This window comes from Neofelis nebulosa, chromosome 10 (assembly GCF_028018385.1).
Source record: "Neofelis nebulosa isolate mNeoNeb1 chromosome 10, mNeoNeb1.pri, whole genome shotgun sequence".
NCBI classification, from domain to species: Eukaryota; Metazoa; Chordata; class Mammalia; order Carnivora; family Felidae; genus Neofelis; species Neofelis nebulosa.
Genome location: NC_080791.1, coordinates 100,714,461 through 100,739,243, shown reverse-complemented (window position 1 = coordinate 100,739,243; position 24,783 = coordinate 100,714,461). Strand labels below are relative to the sequence as shown.

Here is a 24,783-nt window from a genome sequence, read left to right as displayed (position 1 = left end):
AAGTATTTAGAAGAAGAGGCCACTTTATGTGAGATGCATTTATCAGATGTCCGGGATGATTTCATGTTTACCATTTCAGACATTGAAGTCTGAGGGTCTGAATTTGAATCCCAGGTGTGTCTTTGACCAGCTATGATTTTGGGTAAGACGCTTATCTCGCTGGAATTTAGGTTCTTCACCTAAAAGTACAATTATTTTACCATACTTAAGTAACATGTATTCACTGTTATTATTATAATCATTTATTTATTCATTATTATTATTATTAGAAACTTTCTGATGCAATTTCGGAAGAAACTTGGAAATATCTACAGGACAAAGCATTCAGATCACAATCTTTAGAGTGAAGGCATTGACATTTAAGGATGAAACAAGACAAATAGCTCAATGAGCAAAACTCTGTGATAATGAAATTTCAGTTCCCGCTTCCAGCACTCGTCCATGGTGTTGACATGTTCACGCATGTAGCCAGCTTGCTATAGCTGAATTGACTGTGTAAGATATTTGATGAAGATCATATACTTAGTGGGATTCAATGATTAAGTTGATATAAAATGTTACTTATATTTTTCTCCAAGACTATTCCACACCTAAGAAGATGTCACATTTTTCTCAGGGATAACATTTGGAAGAGGGTGTAAAGGTTGCATATTTAGTAGATATAGGAACACCATCCCCAGCTTGGAGATATTGAGTTATACATTCTCTGACTCTTGGGTTAAAGCTGTAATTTTTTCAAAACTCCTTCACCACTGTGACAGACATAATTCCAAAATGCCCCTCAGGATCTCCTGCCCTATCCCCTGGGATTATAAATGTGGTGATATGGCACAGGTTAAATGTTAAATGTTGAATTACATGTCAAAAGGGATTTCAAAAATGTAATTAAGGTTACTGATAAGTTGACTTTTAGTTATATGTTTGGATCTTATCTAATCCCTCAAGTTCTTTACAAACAGAGGATTTTTCCTGACTGGCAACGGAAGAGTAAGTTAAAAAGATTCAAAGTACAATCGGAAAAAAATGCACCATTCCTGGCTTTGAAGACAGAGGGAGCACACGCAGAGACCTCTGGAAGCTGAGAGTCACCCCCCACCCCCACCCCCGCCCCGACTGCCAGCTAGGAAATTTCTGGACACCAGAGACTCCATTTTGAAGTTCCATTTTCCTTTCTAACTAATTAACTCTTAAACTGGGCCATCGCAGTCATTGTTTTACATGTCGTTGCTCGTAAAATCCAACAAAACAACTGTCACTCAGACTATAACACTGTTGGCAAGAAGTTTATGAGAACAGGAAAATTAACTACAGCATGGTGGGAATAGTTTTGTTTGATACCATCAGTAGAATCATCAATTAGATAGTAATCAAAAGCTGTTCCACCTCAGCATCATTTTTTTCCCTCCTGTTTTTTTATCTAAATCATGTGATTAGTCCCTCCTTCTTTCTCATAAAAACCTCTTGCTTCCCCCCCCACACTTTTCCTGGTTCCACCAAAATCTGTACTCCCCAAATTGCAATTCTGAGACCTCAAATAAAGGCCTGTGTACTTTTTCAGGTGTGCTCCTCTTCTCACTTGCAACAATAATGAGGGGACCTTGACAAGACAAGGTCTATTGCTCACAAGTCACAGTGGGTACATCACATACCTGCATGATGGTGAAAAGAGAGTATAAAATAGGCAAAGAGGGAAAGGGTAGGACTTGAGGTCCCTGAGTGGGGAAAAATACATATTTGGGAACAATGCTGGGAGCCTCTGACCACAGCCAACTCCCTCGAGCACAAGGTTCCTCTTTAAAATGTAAGACACCACCAACTCCCACTCAGGTTTCCGTCAGGAATTTGACAAAAGACCTAACTAAAAATGAGTAGTAGACAATAAAATGTAAGACCCACAAGGAATGATAGGGCCCTAGACCACCCCTTGTACAATGGAAACGAGCCAATCAAAATGGGATAACGAGACATTTAGAGTTACCTAGACAATAGGGGCAGGACCTGAGAGGAAACAAAGGAGAATGAAGCAGGGGTCTGGGCGGGGGAGAGGGGGACCGAAAAGTTGTAAAACAAAGACCTATGCCTATAGTCGCAAGCATTCACTTTCAGATGTCCCTCTCTGCAAAGAGAGTGTTCATACTATTCTTCCTTTCTCATCTTATACTCTAATAAACTTTTGCCTGCTGCTCATTTTCATTCTTCGAAGCAGCAAGACAACGAATCCTGGGTACCGAGGTAAAAAATCCTGCAACACCTGGGGCCACACAGTTTGGTCACAGGTACAGAGACAGAGAGAGAGACAGAAAGAGCTTGCTAGTCTGAGGTTCTGCCTTTACTGGGGTCAAGAGTGGAGTACCCAGGGTTTGGAGGTGCACTACTGGTGAATTTAAAACATGAGTGGAAAATTTTTTAAATTAATTAATTAAATTTAAAAAGGTTGCCTGGTTGGCTCAGTCAATTGAGCGTCCAACTCTCGATTTCTGCTTAGGTCACGATCCCAGGATTGTGGGTAGAACCCAGCGTTATAGGCTCTGCACTGAGCACGGAACCTGCTTGAGATTTTCTCTTTCCCTCTGCCTTTGCCCCCTCCTCCATTTGTGCAAGCTCTTTCTCTCTCTAAAAATAAATAAAAAATAAATAAAACATAAGAGTGGGATTAAAGTATGGGAAGGAAAACACAGGGCCACTCAAATGGTCAGTTGTAAGCCACACAAGGCTTTCCGAAGGAGGACTTCATAGGCCAGGCAGCCTGGCTCTCCACCTCGTTGTGTAGTTGGTGGGCATTGTGTTCATTTCAGATGGGATGCCTTTGAAATGGATGTCTCAGCAATCAAAGCTTAATATCGTCGTAATCAAAAACGCCAATTGTCAGGCACTCACACTACTTCGAACTAAGTAACACTCTGAGGTACCGGGGATGAAGATTCCAACATAACTTCTTCTTGTGGGACACATTATGGTGGTTTTGCAGTTCGGTTATCACAAACAACAGTTTTGAGTCGCTATGAACAGCTGTGTACAAGTTTTTGTGTAAACATAGGTTTTCATTTCTCGGAGATAAATGCCCCGAAGTACAGTGGATAGATTGTACGTAAAATTTTAGTTAACGTACAGTGCAATATTAGGTGGCAAGCTGCATCGAGAACAGTGTATTATCACTGAAGGGAAGTTATACCATTCTGCAACGCATGTGGAGAGGTGCTTAAGAGCACTCGTAATAAAGATGTTTCTAAGAATGCTAAAAGCACAAACATAAAAATCACACACACATACATACACACATACCCTATGCTCAACCCTCAGTTGCCATGTCCAGCTGCAATCCTTTTAGTTGGACTTAGTTTGTCTCCAGTTGAATATGGACGCACTGATGACTTCCCGATGGTGTACTTTTCCACCCGGAAACTTTGGGATCTAATTTCTTCACGCAGTTTACATTAGGGCCCCCTGAATAAGAACTGAGTTCCCATCGTATTCACCCCTCAACTAGCACACCCAAGACTAATACAAACTTTGAGGAGATGCCAATACCTAAGATTTAAAACATAAATAGATAAAAGGTAAGTCTTTTATGCTTTTAGAAGCTACATCTTATAGTTCTTTTCCACAGACCAAACAAATAAATTCCGTGAGTAAAACAAACAACATAGTTATTTGACGAGGCATCTCCAATGATGTGGGTCTGCAGGAAAAAAAAAAAACCATCAGGATAGACCTCAACTCCAGACTTCTGCTTCACCACTCTTAGATAACATTTCCCCATCATGAAGTGCTCCCGTAGGTCACACGTGTGACATATGATGTACATAGAGACATATGATGTACATAGGGACCATACAATGCCCTCATGTATGACATGTCCTTCTAGAGCAAGACTGGATTTTCCTGCTTGGACTTCCCTGTGACTTGCAGCTGGTTAGATGTTTGGAAGCAATGAGGACTATAAAAGAAAGCTCCAGAGGAAACCAAATATCATTTTTTGACAACTTGTACAGATGAGATCATCACAAGGTGTCTAGGCTAGAGAAGAGTGTCGTTTCTCCTCTTTTGAGGTAGACAGGGCTACTTGTGACAACCAAGAGGATGAAAGATAATCTATGCCTTCATAGTTCTCACTCTTTCCCCACACAAATGTGTCTACTTTCGATATCAGAGTCCCACTCTTTCCCCATAAGAACACTGACTTAAAAAAATATCCTGGTGAGGTTGCACACTCCGTCAGCTTTGCAATTCCACCATCTTTATTACAAAATTCGGAATTGGAGGGGCGCCTGGGTGGCTCAGTCAGTTAAGCGGCCGACTTCGGCTCAGGTCATGATCTCGTGGTCCGTGAGTTCGAGCCCCGCGTCAGGCCCTGTGCTGACAGCTCGGAGCCTGGAGCCTGTTTCAGATTCTGTGCCTCCCTCTCTCTGACCCTCCCCCGTTCATGCTCTGTCTCTCTCTGTCTCAAAAATAAATAAATGTAAAAAAAAAATTTTTTTTAATTCGGAATTGGAATTAGATCATACACTCTGTTGGCAAGAGATATGGTGATGGTAGCCACAGGAGCTCCATATTAGAAGCATGTCCATGGGGCGCCTGGGTGGCGCAGTCGGTTAAGCGTCCGACTTCAGCCAGGTCACGATCTCGCGGTCCGTGAGTTCGAGCCCCGCGTCAGGCTCTGGGCTGACGGCTCGGAGCCTGGAGCCTGTTTCCAATTCTGTGTCTCCCTCTCTCTCTGCCCCTCCCCCGTTCATGCTCTGTCTCTCTCTGTCCCAAAAATAAAAATTAAAAACGTTGAAAAAAAAAAAATTTGAAAAAAAGAAGCATGTCCAGAAGACACGTTGGATAGAGTGTCTCTGGGGAGGCACCTAAATTGGATCCAACATACACACCTTTTCATATTTTCCTTGTCTTGAAATAGAACAGGGCTTTAACTAAAACTCTGCCAACTAGAATCTACTCATGTGTAAACCTTCCAAGAGCAAAATCAGCAGCTGCGATCAATGATAAACTGCTTGAGATGGATAAACTCTGGATCTGAAAAATAGAAGTGATGTATATATGCCACTAGTGTTCATTGTGGAATTCACAGAGGGAATTCCATTCCCACACAGAGAAATAATTTTTTTTTCAAGCCAAGAAGCTCTTTTTTTTATTGTTTTTTTTTTCATTTTAATTAGGTTCCACACCCAGGATGGGACTTAAACTCACAAGTCAGATATCAAGAGTCACATGCTCTACTGACTGAGTCAGCCAGGTACCCCTCATGCTAAGTAGTTCTAACATTCCTGGTACAACAAATTGAATACAAATTCAGTAATATTAACATAATTTAGTAGTTTATAAATAAAAATATGTTTGAAATAAACAATAATACTCATGTTAAATTTTCTATATGGATAAAAATACAAATAAGAAAACAGGTTGAAATTGGAAAGATTCTTAGTGATCATATACTTCGATAGTGCAATGTTGTCAGATGGTGATAAAAGTGACGGGTGGTAATATCCCTCTCTACTGCATACAGTTTTGACCCAAAAATCTCAGTCCCTCTAAATTACCATCATTTTTGGATTATATTAAAACTCACTAAAATAATTCATATCTGTGATGTAGCTATATCTGTCTCAAAGCCTAAAGAGACTCATCTGAATTATGACATTCTTTATCAGTTATTATATTCAGATTCCCTATTTCAACCATCAACTGCTTGTACACTTTACTTCTAGCCCACATGACTATATCTACTTAATTTGGGACACCTATGCTACAACCATAATACCTTAGCAGTATAAAGAATTATTATAATTTGTATGACTCAAGACAAACTTAATGCTTCTATAAATCAGAAGGGACAATTTTAGAAGCAAAAAGTTTTTACAAAAAGAATTATAATCTGAGTACAACCCCAGTAATCAGAACCTTCCTAAGGTGAAAACATTCCTTCAGAAGGATGAATATTCACACTGTGTTCTGTCACTGTTCTAGAAGGATCTAGATAAATAGGAGAAGAATTCAAAGTATAACCCCCAAAATAGAAGGGAGATTACCCTAGATTATAGATTATCCCTTAAAACACAAAGATTTTATTATTATTTGAATCTGGTGCTTTCTGCTTAGTCATGAAGAACAAACAAGCTTAAGGTCTATGATCAGAAATTATGTGATTCAACAGTTTAATTAAGAGAGCCAATTGAAACAGAAAAAACCTTCCAGGCTGTGGTTATAAGCATATAAAAGTGTAACTATAAACAGAAGTCAACATGAAGAAGGGCATGGAAAGCACCATATCAAGATTACAGTGATACTAGGCAGTCAAGAAGGCAGAGGCACAGCTGAACATCTAAGGCACGAGTCTTTCCACGGTTGTTTGTACCTGGTGCTGTCTCTTCCCATCCATGAAACTGACTCAACACTAACCAGTGTGTATTTTCATTCCTGAAGGAATTAATTCTCATAACTCTTGATTATGGTAACATCACAATAAAAAGATAACATTCTCTGTAGACTTCTAGGCAAATCCAGACTATGAAGAAAATTTTGGAGATCCCATTCATCTTTTGTCATCTAAGATTAACTCTTCTTCCATAACTTCCTCATGGCGTTTTTCACTTCTGCATTCCTCAGTGTGTAAATCAGAGGATTGATCAAAGGTGTTCCAAGTGTATAAAACACAGCTATCATCTTATCCATGGGGAAGGTGGTTGCAGGGCGTGTGTATATAAATATGCAAGGACCGAAGAACAAGATGACCACAATGATGTGGGAGACACAGGTGGAGAGGGCTTTTCTCCTCCCTTCAGCACTGTGGTTTCTCAGAGAATACAAGATATTAACATAGGAGCACATCAGCATGACAAAACTCAGGGTACAAATGGCCCCGCTATTGGACACCAAGAGTAGGTTGATTACGTAAGTGTCTGTACAGGCGAGCCTCAACAATGGCTGCAAGTCACAAAAATAGTGATCGATCACATTGGGACCACAGAAGGGTAAACTCAAGGCCAGAAAAATCTGAGCTAAAGAATGTACACAGGACCCCACCCAGGCCATAGCCACCAGCACAGCACAGACTCGTTGACTCATGATGGTTGTGTAGTGCAGGGGCTTACAGATGGCCACATAGCGGTCAGCGGCCATGAGGATAAGAATGAAGATCTCCAGGCAGCCAAAGAAATGGAACGAGAAGACCTGTATCATGCACTCACTGAAACAGATAGTGCTCTTCTTCAAAAAGGCATCCACAATCATTCTAGGGGCTACAGAACTACAGAAACAGGTGTCCGATAAGGACAAGTGGAAAAGGAAAAAGTACATTGGACTCCCGAGGGCCCGGCTGGTCTTGATAGTAGTAATGATCAGAAAGTTACCCAGCAATGTCCCCAAATAGAAAAGCAAGAAAGTGACAAACACTATTTTCTTCCTAACAGGATCCTGGGTCAACCCAAGGAGAATGGACTCTGTCACATTATTATTCAGCCGCATGATTTCGCAAATGAGGAGAAGGCTGAGTGGGAAGTGGTTGATCTACAAAAAAAAATAAAAGAATTAATTCATGGTGTGACGTGTGATTTTATGGACTATTTTAAGAAAAATAAATATTCTTCATCATGAATATTTTAGGGGTCGCTTCTTATAAGTCACTTCAACACTTTGTTCCTCAATTTATAATGAGAACTTCATAGGGTCATTTTAAGTCTCAAACAAGCTTGTTAAAGGTACACAAGCTTGTATACAAGCTTGAATATAAGGATACAATCCTTTAGATACAATCCTTTGTAGCATTTAAATGATTCTGATTAATTTGTACAATTCAATGAATACAACGTGAAAAGACATGGGTCAATTTTATTAACTTCATTATTTTTTCATATTTAATAAATCTTCAGACACATGTTTTGATGGTGTATTACCTGGCATTTTGGATATATTTGACTGCTGCTGGAGGTTATAAATATAAAATCATAATATAAGTATAAAATCACAACCCACTTTCATACCATAAAGAACATCTTTATGCAACTATTTATCACCATATATTTGTTATACATATTTATATAAATGTATAATTTTATAAGTATGTAATATGTTATCCTTCACTGAATTTCTCCCAGATATTACAACTTGAAAAGAGGAACAGGAAATACTCATAGCCTCTAAATAATATGCTATTACCATAAAACACCCTTACAATATTTAGTATTTTGCACACACTAATGCAGACAAGTGATAAAATGGTCTTTGATAGTAAATAATCACTTAAATATCTGCATTTCTATTTCCTCCCCTCCCTCCCACTTCTGAAAAGCATCTGTTAGAGGACCCCAAGTCCCCGAGGTTACATATAAATGAAAGGGGGTATTATTCCTCAATAGTTCATGTTTACAATAATCCAAATTTAGCTTAAGCACTTTGGATTCTGAGATCTTTTGGAAAGATGTCACCAGGCAGTTCATGTAGGACCATATCATGACTGTAAACCCCAGTAGAGTCTGTACTATCCAGGTACTGAAAATCTGATGTCTTTTTAACAGAGTGCAGACTCTGAAGAGGAGAGAGATATAGACAAGAGAAATAGTAAATAAATAATAACTGACTTCATTCAATTTGTTTTCTGTCCTGGAAAAGTCAATGATCATTCAGCTTTGAAATTTCATTCTGTTGAAATGAAGATTTCTTTTTTCAAATCTGGAAAAAAAAAAAAAGATTACCATTGGCTTCACTTCCAAGAACAAAATCTTTTCTTTAGCTCTTTCCTGTCAAGATACTTTTGAAAGGGACACTACATGCAAGTAAAAATATAAACTTAAATGTGATGTATTTAAATATAATTTGGAAGACCTATTTATCCCATTGTGTTCCTCCTCAAACTCATCCATACCTTCAATACTCTGTCTTGAAAGTTGTGAGCTTCCAAAGCACAGATGGGCTAAATAGAAAATTTCCTTTATATACACACATGGACATGTATTTTTAAGATAAATTAAGAATCAGAGGGGCACCTGGATGGCTCAGTTGGTTAAGCATCTGACTCTTGATTTCTGCTCAAGTCATGATCCTAGAGTCCAGGGATCGATCCCTGTGACAAACTCCTCAATGAGTATGAAGATTCTCTCTCTCTCCTCTGCCCCTCCTCCACTTGCATGCTCTCGTTCTCTCTCTCTCTCTCTCTCTCAATAAAAAAAATTAAAAAGAATTATAAATGCATATGGTTTCATTAACTTGTTAATAACTGTGAGTTCTAATCAAATATTTAATCAAGAGTTTAATCAATAATCTCCTTCCTTCCTGGAATGTCATTTCATTTCCAGCTACTTCAATTGTCTCAAAACTTCAGGACCCAAATGCTAAGTAATATCCTCTGAAGGCCTTTAGTAATTATTTTGTGATAAGAGAAATTATTACTCTTTTTCTCTAAGGACATCCTTTACAGCTTTTCTTATAATGTTACATACCATGCTTAAATTCTGTTACATGAGTGCTCTCTTTAGCTTCTTTCTTGGAATAAGAATCTCTGAAATCTCTGAAAAACTGTGCAGGATTTTATTCTGCACAGTTCCAAACCCAGTGACTTGTACCGTGTCCATACTTAGTATTTTTAAATTAAAATTTCTCAATTAACTCTTAAATTACAATATTTATCTGATTATTTTGCACTATTCTGATCACAAAACATATTCACACCATTAATCTGCTGTGGCCTTGTATCTGTTATGTGTGGTAGACAGACAGATACGCTCTCAATTTATACATCCATGAAGAAAGCTGAGATCAATTTTTTAAAAAAATTAGTAAGTGTGGATTAGGAGATATACTCTGAAGAGCACCACACACCCACATAAGATTTCGAGACCCTGACATCCATAAAAATGATTATGGATCTTAAACATTCACCTTTTCACATGAACCCTTATCCCACGAAGCATTCAAGGAGAGCCGTACATTTTTCATATCTTCCTGCAATTGATGCATGTTTTTGTCCATGTTTTTGTGGACGACCATATCTCCATTTTTTTCCCGAGCCATATTAACACCCTTCATCCATTTCTCCAAGGAATCTGACACAAAAACGGGGTTGCAGTGATGTGGAGACAAAATGGCACTAGTAAAATAGCACATCTTCTAATACCTACTGTACTTACCTCAATTTTTCAAACAAGTTTAGCCAACTTTAGAATGGCTACATTTGCCAGAACAGTAACGAACAAACTACATCTTGGATTTGGAGATGACAGAGAAGAGCTGAAAGGCACACAGAAAAAAAAAATGGAGAAGAGATGAGAGTGGAATATGGACTGTGAGGTGGATCATGCTACACTAAAAATCTGTTTTACTGCAGCATCCATGGTGAGAACCATTGCTTTCCTTGAGATCTTTCTTCAACTACCCAACCCTCCCTGATTGGATTACACTAGACTTCTATCTTTGGGAGAATCTTTACACTCCTTTCTATGCAAAATCCACCATTTTCTGTGGGAAGGTTAACAGGTTGTCCCCATATTCTTTATCCTTTAAGTTCCCAAACTGAAGAAGGATAAAGTGAAACCCTCCCACATATATGGTGCACCTTTCATCATACCATTTTGCGTGTAGCAAGTTAAACTCTTACCATCTTATTTTGGAAACACACATTGTAATCATTCTATACTGTGATGTACGAGTGTCTATTTAAAACCGTCACCTGGAGATGGGAAAGCAGCATTCTCCAGAAGCTGTCAGGGTCACTGTCGCTACTGACCTTTTCTCTAATTTCTCACCAGGCGTACATAAGCTCTTCACACTTTAAAATCCATCCCATGGGGCGCCTGGGTGGCGCAGTCGGTTAAGCGTCTGACTTCAGCCAGGTCACGATCTCGCGGTCCGTGAGTTCGAGCCCCGCGTCAGGCTCTGGGCTGATGGCTCAGAGCCTGGAGCCTGCTTCCGATTCTGTGTCTCCCTCTCTCTCTGCCCCTCCCCCGTTCATGCTCTGTCTCTCTCTGTCCCAAAAATAAATAAAAAACGTTGAAAAAAATTAAAAAAATAAAATAAAATCCATCCCGAGGACTTATCCTACTCAGCTTCCTTACGTGAAAAGCACTTGTGAACTTTTCTACATTCTGCCATCTCAAGAAACTCTTAAGACATGAAATTAATCCTTCTATCCCTACACAGAAATGAAAAGCCACACATAGGTTTTCACATACCTGGTACTCATAAAATATTTGTTGAGTGTCAAAGATGGTTTTATTCCAAAGCTTCCATTTATTTTTATTTATTTGCTATATTAAGAGCAAATTTTGAAAAAAAATTCTTTTTTTTTTCATGTTCTTTTTTTGGAGGAAGTGGGAGCAATAGCCATAAGATGTATGGAAATATATTTTTTAAATATGTTGGGTTATTCTATAACTATGCTTCTTTGAGTATAAATATATAAGTAATCTGTCCCTTATCTGTCAGAACACTGAAAATTATTAGTGTCAAATATTTCCATCCCTATTTGAAAACAGGCTTCCCATAGAACATTGAAAAAAGATGCCCTTTCCGCATCCCAGAAGGAATATTTTAAGACATAAAGATATAAAATATTAGCACCCTAGAGAATACTATTCCCTAAAGTTTTCCTTTCTTTGTTAATCAGAAACATCCCGGATGTTGTAATACATTCAACTTTTGGTTCATCCATTTAGTCCACAGAAGAATAAGTTAACCCTCCCCAGACTCAGGAACCAAATACAGACAAGGATTTGGTGGCATTAGATGCCTCAGGCTAACCAAAGATATAGAGAAAAAATAGGAAAATACAAATTAATGGTGATAAACAATAGGAAGAAGAGAAAACAGTGTCCTTAGCAAAAGAGAATGTGGGTCTCCAAGAAACTACTCTAATCCCACTCAGTGCCCTTACTTACCTTTCTGTGCTTTAGGAGACAAGCTTTTCTAGCCCTTGCAATTTATTTGCAAGTACAATCCAGGGAAGGAAGTATGGTGTCCTGAAACCAGAGGTTCTGTTCTGTGTGTTATAGCCATTCCCCAACAAAGAACCACAGATTTGTAGCAAATGATCTGAAGATTAGTATGTATACTGAATAGATATCTCATGTTTTTCAAATTCATTTCCATTGGTTTTGCTAACCAATTGTTAGTAAAAAGACACTTATAAAGTTAGTTCACTTTATTCGAATAATTTTACTTCACCAAATATATATTGAATGTCTTTTATACACTATCTTTTTGTGACTTTACATAAGTTGTATCTTTTCATTTACCCAACTAAGTAGGTATTAACAATGACATTTTGTATGGAAAAACAAAACAAAACTAAAACTCATGGAAGTTAAGCAGTTTGTCAGTTTACAAATTTAGTAATTGAAGGTAGAGATCTCTTTTAATGACTCTCTTTTTTCATAGTTTTCCTCATTCCACACATTTTCCTGACACCAGCCAAATTGAAAACCAGGAAGTATTAGAAAGTGGTGATAAGGGAAATTTCTAGTGGCTAACAATGATATCTCAGGTTGAGAAATTTAGAATTAATAATAAAATAACGAGAATAGCTTGATATACAGATGGCCATACGATATACAAATGAAAATGCTCAGTAGGCACTTGGATATTTTTTTTTTTAAGTATGAATTTCAAGTTAGGACTGTAGAAGTAGATTTTGGTGTTATTACCATTAAATGATAATTTAAATCAAGAGATTGGGTGAGGTCACACCCTCCCCCCACCCCACCCCGCAAAAACAAAAACAAACAAACAAAAAAACCAGGTAGATGCTTTGGAGAAGTGAGCCAGCTACAAAATGAAGGGTTATATCAACACTTAAAAGAATACCTGAATATTCTGATTGAAATGATCAGTTACTGAGAAATTAAAAATAGGAAGTTTTTGCATGAGAACTAGAAACCAAGAAAGAATTCCTATTTTATTCCTCAAATGCTTCACAAGTTCCATAAACTTTATTTTTTTAATTGTTTTCTTAAAGTAGGCTCTACATCCAACATGGGGCTTGAACTCATGACCCTGAGATCATGAGTTGGATGTTCTACCAACTGCGCCAGCCAAGCACCCAAATTCCATAAAGTATATACTCATTGAGGGTGGGGATTACAACTATCTTGTTCTCCACCAAATCTACTAATAAACATTTATAAAGAGAAGTTCATAGTAGGCTTTAAATACTAATAAATGAATGAGTGAATGAATGAATGAAAGAATGAATAAAACAAATAAACCAAACTGAAAAAAGAATTTGGGTGATAATTTATAATTACTTCTTCTGGGGGTTCCTGGATGGCTTACTTGGTTAAGCATCCGACTTCGGTTCAGGTCATGATCTCATGGTCCGTGAGTTCTAGCCCCACATCAGGGTCTGTGCTGACAGCCCAGAGCCTGGAGCCTGCCTCAGATTCTGTGTCTCCCTCTCTCTCTGCCTCTCCCCTGCTCATGCTCTGTCTCTCTCTGCCTCTCAAAAATAAATGAATGTTATAATTACTTCTTCTGAAAAATTACCTACATGGTGGTAGGTGAAATAAGTTGAAGAGATTCTTTCTGAACTACCATAAAACTACTAATTTGGAAGGACAGCAGATAGAAGTGAGGTCAGGTCTTGAGACACAACAAATACTTCCCTAGGAGTCCCTCCACTGATGTGCCTCAGTAGCACTTAGAATCAAGAGCACTGAGACATTGAACCCCACTAACCATGAAATGGGACTTTGAAAGCATCAGGTTGTCCTCATAATGGAGTGTGATACTTTTCATGATGGGATATGGAATGTAGCATCAATAAGATAGACCTTTGGTGGACATTGCTGTTTTGCTGAAATATATGTAACACTTCTGCAGATACACCTTGCCTGCCTCATAAAGATGTGCTATAAAAACTGTCTTAGTGGGCCCTGATGGATTCTTCCTGACAAGACTCCATTTTCCTTCTTTGAATGAACCTTGATTTTCCTCTGAGGACCCACAGTATAAGAGTTACAAGTAGTGTTATTCCCCAAGGTAAGGAATATGACTCCTACGTGGTCAATGAGAAAGCATTTCCCCCTGTTGTAATAACTGGGACAGGGATCTATTAGCAAATGAGAGGACTCAAAAATTTTGTTCAGACTATTGAGAAAAGTCATTTTTTTTCCTAATAGTTTCTGGAGTAGAGACCCAGAGTTCTTGCCTATGATCTTGTCATAAGTGGAAAGAGCCTGATGGAAAATAGAGCCAACACATAAGCAAGCAAAGTCAACAGATAAGCAGAAGAAACCCATCCCTATCATAAAATTTCAACTAGAATTTACCCATTTCCAAACTATTTTACCATCTTTTATTTTATTCATTTTATATTATTGCCTATTTACATTTATTTAAATGATATAATGAATATTTATAAATGTAAATCTACCCCAAGATCAAAACTATTACCAATAATTAAATCCATTTTTGGCTCATTCCTTATCTTGTCCCCTGCTTCACCCTAAGTTAACCAGTAGTCTGCTTTACTTAATATAAATGATCTTGCTTCTTAAAAAGAAAATATCTTTATCATATGTATATATATATGTTTGTCAGTTTTTCCTGGTTTTGAATTTTAGACTATATGCAGACTTCTAGAAATTGTTTTATTTTTTATTCAACATGATGTGTGCTACCAAGTTTTGTGTTGGCTTTTGAATGCAGTTGTCGATTCATTTTTATTGTCAAAACATACTCTATTCTGTGTTTATTTCCAATGTACTTACCCATTAACCTGTCAATGAATATTTGACTACTATGAACAATAACTACGAACATTTACAAACATGTGTCTTATGAGTGTAATTGGTAGCTTGTAAGATATGGCAATATTTAGCTTTACAAGATAATGTCATACATTTCCATAAGGGGTCCAGGAAATGCAATCGAACTATGCACCAAAGAGAGAGAGAGAGAGAGAGAGAGAGAGAGAGAGAGAGAGAGAGAGAGATTGGAATATTTGTGAACAGATCTAATACCTCCACCTGATGAGCGAAGAATTAAGAAAAAAAAGTTATATTTTGCTGTTTTTGTTTTAATTAAAAACATGGATACATTTGTCATCCGTAAAAATCTGGGTCTATATTTTTCACTGTCAGTTTTGAAATGTCAGCTGGTGGGAGTGCCTGGGTGGCTCATTCAGTTGAGCATCCGACTTCGGCTCAGGTCATGATCTCACGGTTCGTGAGTTCGAGCCCCACGTCCGGCTCTGTGCTGACAACTCAGAGCCTGGAGTCTTCTTCGGATTCTGTGTTTCCCTCTCTCTCTTCCCCTCCCCCACTTGTGCTCTGTCTCTCTGTCTCAAAAATAAATAAACACTAAAAAAAGTTTTAAATGTCAATTGTTAGCAATATAATGAGACAGATGGTAGCTATACTTATGGTGAAAGTAGTAAAAAGTATAAACTTCTCAAATAAAAGTTGTACAACTGATATTAATGCAACATTGTGTGTCAACTATGCTCAAATAAAAAAATGTCAATTATTAGACACATTATCCATATCATATTTAGGATAAAATTTGTGAGCACTAAAATAGACTGATGTCCTGTGAAGAGAAGAGACTTTCTATGAGGCAGAATGTTTATTCATTAAACTCTATTAAAAGATGTGATCTAGAAAGTTAGATTTGAGGTATATGATTGCACTTCATTAACAAGAAACATAAGTATAAAAATATTTCCATCTACTCCTACGTAGCTATATTAATTAAAGATAACTTGCAGGGGTTAGGAGAAGCATGGTAATGAATTTGGGAACTACATGATACCATAAAGTTCTTTGTTCCCTAGAATACAGCCTGGGTTCTAAAGTCTAGTCGAGTAGAATAAGATCTTCTGTTTGGAAAATTAAAATGAGATGCATCATCTTTACTCTCTTATTGATAGGTTACAGAGCTCTTTAAATAGATGAACTTCCAGAACATTGAGTCCTACGTGGAACTGATACCTTCTACTAGACTGCCTGTGGATACTTTAGACTATACACAAAATTTTGTAAAAGTGAAAAACTCAGACAGCCTAATGAAAATAGATTTATCTTCATCCTATTTCATAATTTAAAAACCCAATCTGAACAGGTAATGGGGATAGACGAATAGGTAAAGCACAGAGGATCCTTAGGGCATTAAAAAAAAGTCTGTATGACACTCTAATGATGGATGTATGTCATTATACATCTGTCCAAACCCACAGAATGTGCAACACTAAGAGTGAACCTTAAGGCAAACTAGAAATTTGGGGTGATTATGATGTGTCAGCGTCAGTTCAAGTGCAACAAACATACAACTCTTGTAGGGGATGTTGATAATGAGGACGCTATGCAAGGGGGGCGGGCAGCCAATATAGGGGAAATTTCTGTCCTTCCTTTAAGTTTTGCCACGAACTTAAAATTACTCTAAAAAAATAAATTCTTTACTAAAATGCTTTACTAGCTGATATATAGATACATATATGCCACAATTTTAACCAAGGTATAATCTGGAGGGTCAAGTGCTATACTAAGGCTATGGCAACAATGTATTCTTTAGGTCAGCCTTACTTACAGATGCCGTGGCTAGCCCTGCCTTTGTCTTATGACCCAGGGAAGGAAACAGGGCATTCCCTGAGGCACGCAGCCAACTGTGGTCAATATCTCCTTCCAACGTGGTCTCTTGGTCTCCAAGGCTGATGCAATGCTTTAATTATTCAGAATTCTTGGTGCCAAAACCACTTCCACACTAACAGGCACGCACTTTTGTTTATCAGCTCCCCAGTGACAACTTCTTCTAGCAGCCAATGGATTCTTGGCAAGAAGCTTTGGAGCTGAATACTACTATGGAGCTACTGGAAAGGGCTCCTTCTAGCAGGCGCCAATTCCCCCAACATAATAAGAGATTCTCTGAAGACATTACATCAGCCACCTTGAATGGTATCTCTGTCTCCAGTGCCCTGCCCAGTCATGAACTGCAGCTGAGGCCTCCTTCCTTTCTTCCCACCCATGAGCTGATGCCAACTCCCTGCCTTTACACAGAACATCTTCCTGTGATCACAATGCAAACAAAATTGCACTATTTTTGTTCTGTTTTCTTGACTTAATCCGTCATGGATAGAGAAAGGAATTCCATTTTTTTCTTCTTGCCTCAAACTCATTAGTAAAATTATCTAATGGGATGAGCACAGTCCTGTAATATTTGAATTTTAATATTTAATTCTGAAATGTTTAAATCTATTAAAGTATAAAATTTGTCTTTTAAAATCATTTTTTCTTTTTGTTTGGTTTGGACATTTGTAGAGAATGATGAACAATGAAGAGTCTTGATGAATTCCTCCAATGGGACAAAGAAGAAAATTTCCAAGGTAGGGTAGAGAGGAGAAAGAGAAGAAAGAAAAGTTAAAATGCAAGATACTGGATCAAGTTAGAAACACTGTCTTTGAAGGGAAGGAAAATACAAAACCACATGGGGATTCTAAATGTTCTATGTACCACTTCTGGTACCCACAACGATTTCTGTCTAGATTGCTTCCCAGAAGGGCATGCTACAACAAAAATGGACCTGTGGTTCCCAACTACTAACATAAGACTAAGTAATTAACAATTGCCATGAGTTCTATTCTTGCATGTTTTGATAAACTTGAAGCATACAAGGTATAATGAACAGATAAATCTCAAACACCTTGGATGATGGTAAGCTGATCCCTTCTGAGAACATGAGGCTGGCCTTTCTTAATCATTCAAGTTTTTCCACAAATACTCATAAGACTAGAAGAAGTTCCCAAAATATAAACCACAAAACTTTCTACTTCCTGTAATTTCAAGAAAATTAACACTTTTACTGTCCTTTTTTTCCTTCTCACTTCTCCTCAATCCTTAACTTTCCCATCTGCTTAATCTTGTTATGAAAGCTTTTCACTTCCAACTTTTCTTCAATCCTTATTAGAAAAGCCTTCTGTACTGCAAAGTGGTAAAACACTCTTGCCATAGTTCCCTTACTACATGGACAGGTATTTTCTATTTAAATTTTTATCTATTTTTATTTCCCATGGTATAAAGAATATTTTTCCAGACAGCTACACGCACACTCTCTTAGCAACTTTTTTGAATAATTTATTTTTCTCAGTAATTTAAATATCACATTAACTTTATTTCAAAACCTTATACCTATTATGTTCTATTTCAAGATTTGTGCTCAGCTTCACTCATGTGTGTTTTCTATTGCTAATACCACATTTTGGGAATTATTTGTAGGTGGGTGCTATATTTTATCTATAGACATTTCCCCCCATTTTTTGTCCAAATTTACCTGCCCAGGTTTTGCATATTTATTTTTCTTATTTTATAATTTTTTAACGTTTATTTTTGATAGAGACAGAGCATGAGTAGGGGAGGAGCAGAGAGAGAGAGGGAGACACAGAATCTGAAACAGAATCCAGGCTATGAGCTGTCAGCACAGAGCTCCACGTGAGGCTCAAACCCATAAACCACAGGATCCTGACCTGAGCTGAAGTCATATGCTTAACCAACTAGCCACCAGGTGCTCCTGCATATGTATTTTTCAATGTGAACCAGTTTGTCTAGTTAAAAATGTATATTATTAGTGATTTTACTGGGGAACTTTTTGATGTATAGGTTAACTTGTGAAAGTGGAGATCTTTAAGATATTGTGTATCTTTAGGATGTCCAGCAGAATTAGTGATATTAGAGGAAAAAATCCCTGGCAGATTTTTCTCACAGAAAAAAATTCTCACAGAACCTGAAATACCTTGGGCTTCCCACCCACCAGAATAAAAAAAGCTCTTAAGTCACAGGGCACCAGGGAGAGTATTCAAAAGTGCATTCCCTCAGTAGTGAGGAAAAGTCAACCGTAAACTAAACAGTGTTCTAGTCTCATTTAAGAACTCAAGAACAATTATCGACGTGCAAAATATCCAGCAATCAAGGGAAAAGTCATGATGTTTAACATCCAATCAAAAATTACCAAGCATGCAAAGAGGCAGGAATATATCATCCATGATATGGGGTGAAAACAATTGATTCAACCCCCCCAACACACACACACAAAATGACAATGATTATAGAATTAGTAAATGAATACATTAAAATTATTATCACTGCTTTAATTTTCAAGAAAGAAGAGAATAGATTGAATATGGTAAGGAGAGACATAGAAAACATAAGAAAGAGCCACGTTAAAATTCTAGTGATTAAAAATGCAATAACTGAGATGAAAATAGCAGATTAACAGAAGATTGTGCACTGCAGCGAAAAGATTAGTAAACTTGAAGACATGACAATGGAAACCATCTAAAATGAAAAACAAAGAAAAGAAAGAGATTGAAAAACACATACAGAGCATCAATGAGCTAAGAAGAAACTTCAAATAGCCTAATATACGAACTTGGAATCTTCCAAGAATAAAATGGGAGAAAGGACAGAAAGAAGAAATAATGCCAACTTTTCCCAAATTTAAAGAAAACTCTAAATCCACAGATCCAAGAATTAAGCCAGACACAAAACCATGAAGTACACTCCCCTAAGAGATACATCATCATACATTGGTCAAAACCAGTGATAAAGAGAAAATGTTGAAAATGGCCAAAGAGAAAAGACATTTTATGTACAGTGGAATAAAGATAAAAATTATAGCAAACTTCTCACCAGAAACACTGTAAGCCAGTGGAGCAGGAGATAGGGGAGCAACATCTTAAAAAAAAAAAAAACCACAAACAAAACTTGTTCACCTAAATTCAATACTCAACAAAGACCTCTTAAAAACGAAAGTGAAGTAAATACTTTCAGACATACGAAATTAAAGAAATTCATCATGACTAGCCATCTCTACAAGAAGAGTTAAGGAAAGTCTTTAGTGAACAGATAAATAAATCATACCACCTGGGAATCTGGATCTGAAAGAAATGAAGATGAACAGAAGAGGTAAATATAGGATCACCTGGGTGGCTCAGTTGGTTAAGATTCCAACTCTTGATTCTGCTCTTGACTTCTGATCTCATCCTTGTGAGAGGCTCCAAGCTGATGTCACACAGCCTGCTTAAGATTCTCTCTCTACCTCTCTTTCTGCACCTCCCCTACTCATTCTCTCTCTCAAATAAATAAATAAATAAATAAGGGGTAAATATATGTGCAAAACAAATAATATGATTTTTATAGCAGCAAAAACCCACATTAACTTTTTTCTGTTTTGTTTTGTTTTGTTTTTGTTTGTTCATTTTTACTGTAGATGGTGGACTTTGTCATAAATACGAGAATTTTATTTTAATACTTTCCCATCCAGGTACCAAATATTAAACACCTAAACTTAAATGTCCTCTTGATACAGCTGCCACCTGCCTCCTAAATCCCCTGAGAGTTGTGTGCTGGCCCCAAACTACAGCCACGAACCAGGCTAAAAGCTGAATGTGTTGTATTTTTTCTAATTTATTTATTTAAATTCAAGTTAGTTAACACACAGCGTAGTATCGATTTCAGGAGTCGAACCCAGTGATGCATCACTTCCATATAACACCCACTGCTCATCCCAACAAGTGTCCTCCTTAATGCCCCTCACCCATTTAGCCCGTTCTCCCACACACCTCCCATCCAGGAACACTCCAGTTTGTTCTCTGTTTTTAAGAGTCTCTCATGGATTGCCTCCCTCTCCATTTTTATCTTATTTTTCCTTCCCTTCCCTTATGTTCATCTGTGGTGTTTCTTAAATTTCACATATGATTGAAATTATATGATACTTGTCTTTCCCTGACTTATTTCACTTAGCATAATATACTCGAGTTCCATCCACATCTTGCAAATGGCAAGATTTCATTCTTTTAAAAAAATGCTTATTTATTTTAAGAGAGACAGCAGGCATGGAGGAGAGACAGAGAGACAGGGACACAGAGAATCCCAAGCAGGCTCTTCACTGTCAGTGCAGGGCCAGACACGGTGCTTGATCTCACAAACTGTGAGATCATGACCTGAGTAGAAGCCAAGAGTCAAATGTTTCACCGACTGAGCCACCAAGGTGCCACAAGATTTCATCTCTTTACTGGTTATGGGCCTGTTCATATTTTTTATTTATTCCTGCTTAAATTTAGTAGTGTGTGGTTTTCTGGGAATCTGTCAATTTCTTCCAGATTGTCCAGTTTTTTGGCATATAATTTTTCATATTATTCTCTTCTAATTGTTTGTGTTTCTGTGGCGTTAGTTGTGATCCTTCCTCTTTCAGTTCTAAATTTTATCAATTTGGGTCCTTTCTCTTTTCTTTTTGATAAGTCTGGCTAGCAATTTATCAATTTTTTCTTATTCTTTCAAAACACCAGCTTTTAGTTTTATTGATCTGTTCTACTGGATTTTTTTTGTTTCTATATTGTTCATTTCTGTTCTAATCTTTGTTATTTTCCTTCTTCTGCTGGCTTAGACTTTATTGGTTGCCCCTTTTCTGGCACCTTTAGGAGGAAGTTTAGGTTGTGTACTTGGGAACTTTCTTGCTTCTTGAAGTAGGCCTGAATTGCAATATACTTGCCTCTTAGGACTGCCTCTGCTGCATCCCAAAGGGTTTGGTTTGTCATGTTTTCATTTTCATTTTCTCCCATGTATTTTTTAATTTCTTCTTTAATTTCCTGGTTAACCCATTCATTGTTTAGTAGGATGTTCTTTAACCTCCACCTATTTGAGGGCTTTTCAAATTTTTTTCTTGTTTGATTTCAAGTTTCATAGTGCTATGATCTGAAAATATGCATGGTATGATCTCAGTCTTTTTGTATCTGTTCAGGGCTGATTTGTGACCCAGTATGTGATCTATTCTGGGGAATGTCCCATGTGTCTTTGAGAAAAATGTGTATTCTGCTGCTTTAAGATGAAATGTCCTGAATTCATCTAATAAGTCCATATGGGCCAGTGTGCCATTCAAAGCCATTGTTTCTTTTTTGATTTTCTGTTTAGATTCTGTTCATTGCCCTAAGTGGGGTATTAAAGTCTCCTACTATTATGTCATTATTATCAATGAGTTTCTTTATGTTTGTGATTAACTGATTTACATATCTGCTTCCAAGTTGTGCACATAAATATTTATAATTGTTAGATCTTCTTGGTGGATATGTCCCTTAGTTATGATGTAATGCACTTCTTCATCTCTTGTTACAGCCTTTGTTTTTAAATCTAGTCTGTCTGATGGGGTTCCTGGGTGGCTCAGTCAGTTAAGCATCCGACTTCAGCTCAGGTCATGATTTCGTGGTAGGTGGGTTTGAGCACCGGGTCAGGGTCTGTGCTGGCAACTTGGAGCCTGGAGCCTGCTTTGGATTCTGTGTGTGTGTGTCTCTCTCTCTTTCTCTGCTCCTCCCCTGCTCGCATTCTGTCTTTGTCTCAGTCTCTGTATCCCTACCAAAAATAAATAAACATTAAAAAAATTTAAATCTAGTTTGTCTGATATAAGTATGGCCACTCTGGTTTTCTTTTGACCTCTATACCCTCACTTTCAATCCGCAGGTGTCTTTAGGTCTAAAATGAGCCTCTTTTAGGCAGCATATAGATGGATCTTTTTTTCTCATCCATTCTGATACCCTATGTCTTTTGGTTGGAGCATTTAGTCCATTTACATTCAGAGTGATTACTGAAAGACATGAATTTAGTGCCATTGTGTTACCTATAGAGTTGGTGTTTCTGGGGATGTTCTCTTGTCCCTTGTAGTTTTTATTGCTTTGCTTTTCTTTTATCTCCACTCAGAGAGCCCCCCTTAAAATTTCTTACAGGGCGAGGCATCTGGGTTGCTCAGTTGGTTAAGCAACCGACTTGATTTCAGCTCAGGTCATGATCTCAAGATTCATGTTTTCAAGCCCCACGTTGGGCTCCACACTGACAGTGCAGAGCCTGCTTGGAATTCTCTCTCTCTCTCTGCCTCTGTGTGTGTGTCTCTCTCTCTGTGTATGTCTCTTTCTGTCTCTCTTCCTTCTCTCTCTCTCTCTCTCTCTCTCTCAAAATAAATGAATAAAAACTTTTAAAAGAAAATAAAAATAAATAACATTTCTTACAAGGCTGGTTTAGTGGTCATGACCTCCTTTAATTTTTGCTCATCTGGTAAACTCCTTATTTCTCCTTCTATTTATTTTCCCATTTAGTACATTGAACATTTTCTGCAACTCCCTTCTGGCCAGCCAAGCTTCAATGGACAAGTCTGTTACTAACCTTATGTGTCTACTCTCTTAGGTCAAGGACCTTTTGTCTCTGGCTGCTTTCAGAATTCTCTCTTTATCTTTGTATTTTGCAAGTTTCACTATAATATGTCTTGGTGTTGACCTGTTTTGTTAATTTTGAGGGGAGTTCTCTCTGCCTCTTGGAACTGATTGCTAATTTCCTTCCCTGGATTAGGGACGTTCTCAGCTATACTTTGTTTGAATAAACCTTCTGCTTCTTTTTCCCACTCTTCTTCTTTTGGAAATCCTACAATATGGCTGTTGTTTCATTTCATGGAATCACTTAGTTCTCTAAGTCTCCCCTCATGACTTAGTAATTTCCTTTCCCTCTTATATCCAGGTTCATTATTTTCCATAATTTCACCTTTGATCTCCTCTATTCTCTCCTGTTACTTCAATCTTCACTCTCACTGTATCCAGTTTGTTTTGCATCTCAGCTATAGCCTTTTTTCATTCATCCTGACTAGTTCTTAGGTCTTTGATCTCTGCAGCAAGGATTTCTCTGGTGTCTTCTATGCTTTTTTTCAAGCCCAGCTTGTAGTCTTATGACTGTTGCCCTAAATTCTTATTTGGATATATTACTTACATCTGTTTTGAGCAAGCCTTTGGCTGTGATTTCTTCTTGACCTTTCTATTGGGGAGAATCCCACCATCTTCTCATTTTTGGCTCAGTTTCTGTCTTTGGGGTACTTTTAAATCTTGATATGTTTCCTGCACCTGAGAGTACTGCCATATTTCAAAGGGGTCATACACTGTCCAGGGCCTGGCACTTCAGAAAGTGTTTCTCGTGTATGCTGTGTACGCTCAGTTGTTGAGTTTTTTGGCTGCTCTTTCCCACCCGTCAGTCCCCTGCAGAGCTACTCCTTGCTTGCAGTGGGGAGTGTTTGTACCTTTAAGTGGGTGTGGTTCAATTTGTTTGTTGAAGTAACCCTCACACCTACCAGGCTGTCCCCCTCCAACTGTGGTGGTCCTTCTGCTACCCTGCAGATCAATTTCCTGGGTGTTCCAAGTGATCTGCCCTCGATGCAAATGTGCTCAAGAGACAAGAAAGCCCAGGGTCCCCCTACATCTCTGCTGTCTTAACACATCCCCAAAATGTGTTGTAATTTTTAAAGCCTTGTTGATTTATGTTAGAAATACCAAAAATGTATGAAAAATGTTCTCATCTTAAAGAAAGAATCAGTAGATTTTAAGGATTGACTCTATAATAATTCTGCTTTGACAGATATCTCTCAACTGAGATAACCTCCTGCCCCCTGAGATTGGAAACAGTCAACCGAAGAGCAGAAGCTACATGGGCCAGCCCTAGGGTCCTGGCATTGTGACATGCTCTAGGTGGGAAATGAGACCATGTAAGTAAAGTGATTTTAACCATCGATCCCATGAAAACTGATTTGAAAAACATTTACACTGATAGGTATGACGAAGTGGAAGGATCTTGCTAATTACAGGAAGAGTTAGCAACACCTATTTAGGTTCCAATCAACAATAGATGATGCTGTCCAGGCTGCTGCTGGGTGGGAACAACAGGGTTAAGTCTGCCTTGCTGCCAGACTTCAGGTGCCAAATAGACCATTTACAGAACTCTTAACTAAAGCACAGAACCTTTCAGACCTTTCCAGAAAAATAAAGAGACAAGATTCTAAACCTCG

At 37.9% G+C, this 24,783-nt stretch overlaps 1 protein-coding gene and 1 non-coding gene across 2 annotated transcripts; both read right to left on the bottom strand.

The window, feature by feature from the left end:
* Positions 1–3,581: 3,581 nt before the first annotated feature.
* On the bottom strand, positions 3,582–3,718 carry LOC131488974 (small nucleolar RNA SNORA18). Its single transcript, XR_009250350.1, has one exon. It is a non-coding gene; the product is annotated as a small nucleolar RNA SNORA18 (small nucleolar RNA).
* A 2,834-nt stretch (positions 3,719–6,552) lies between these two features.
* On the bottom strand, positions 6,553–7,464 carry LOC131488787 (olfactory receptor 4C16-like). The gene has a single exon (XM_058690622.1). It carries the CDS (start codon positions 7,462–7,464, stop codon positions 6,553–6,555), a length of 912 nt encoding a protein of 303 aa, XP_058546605.1.
* Positions 7,465–24,783: the final 17,319 nt, after the last annotated feature.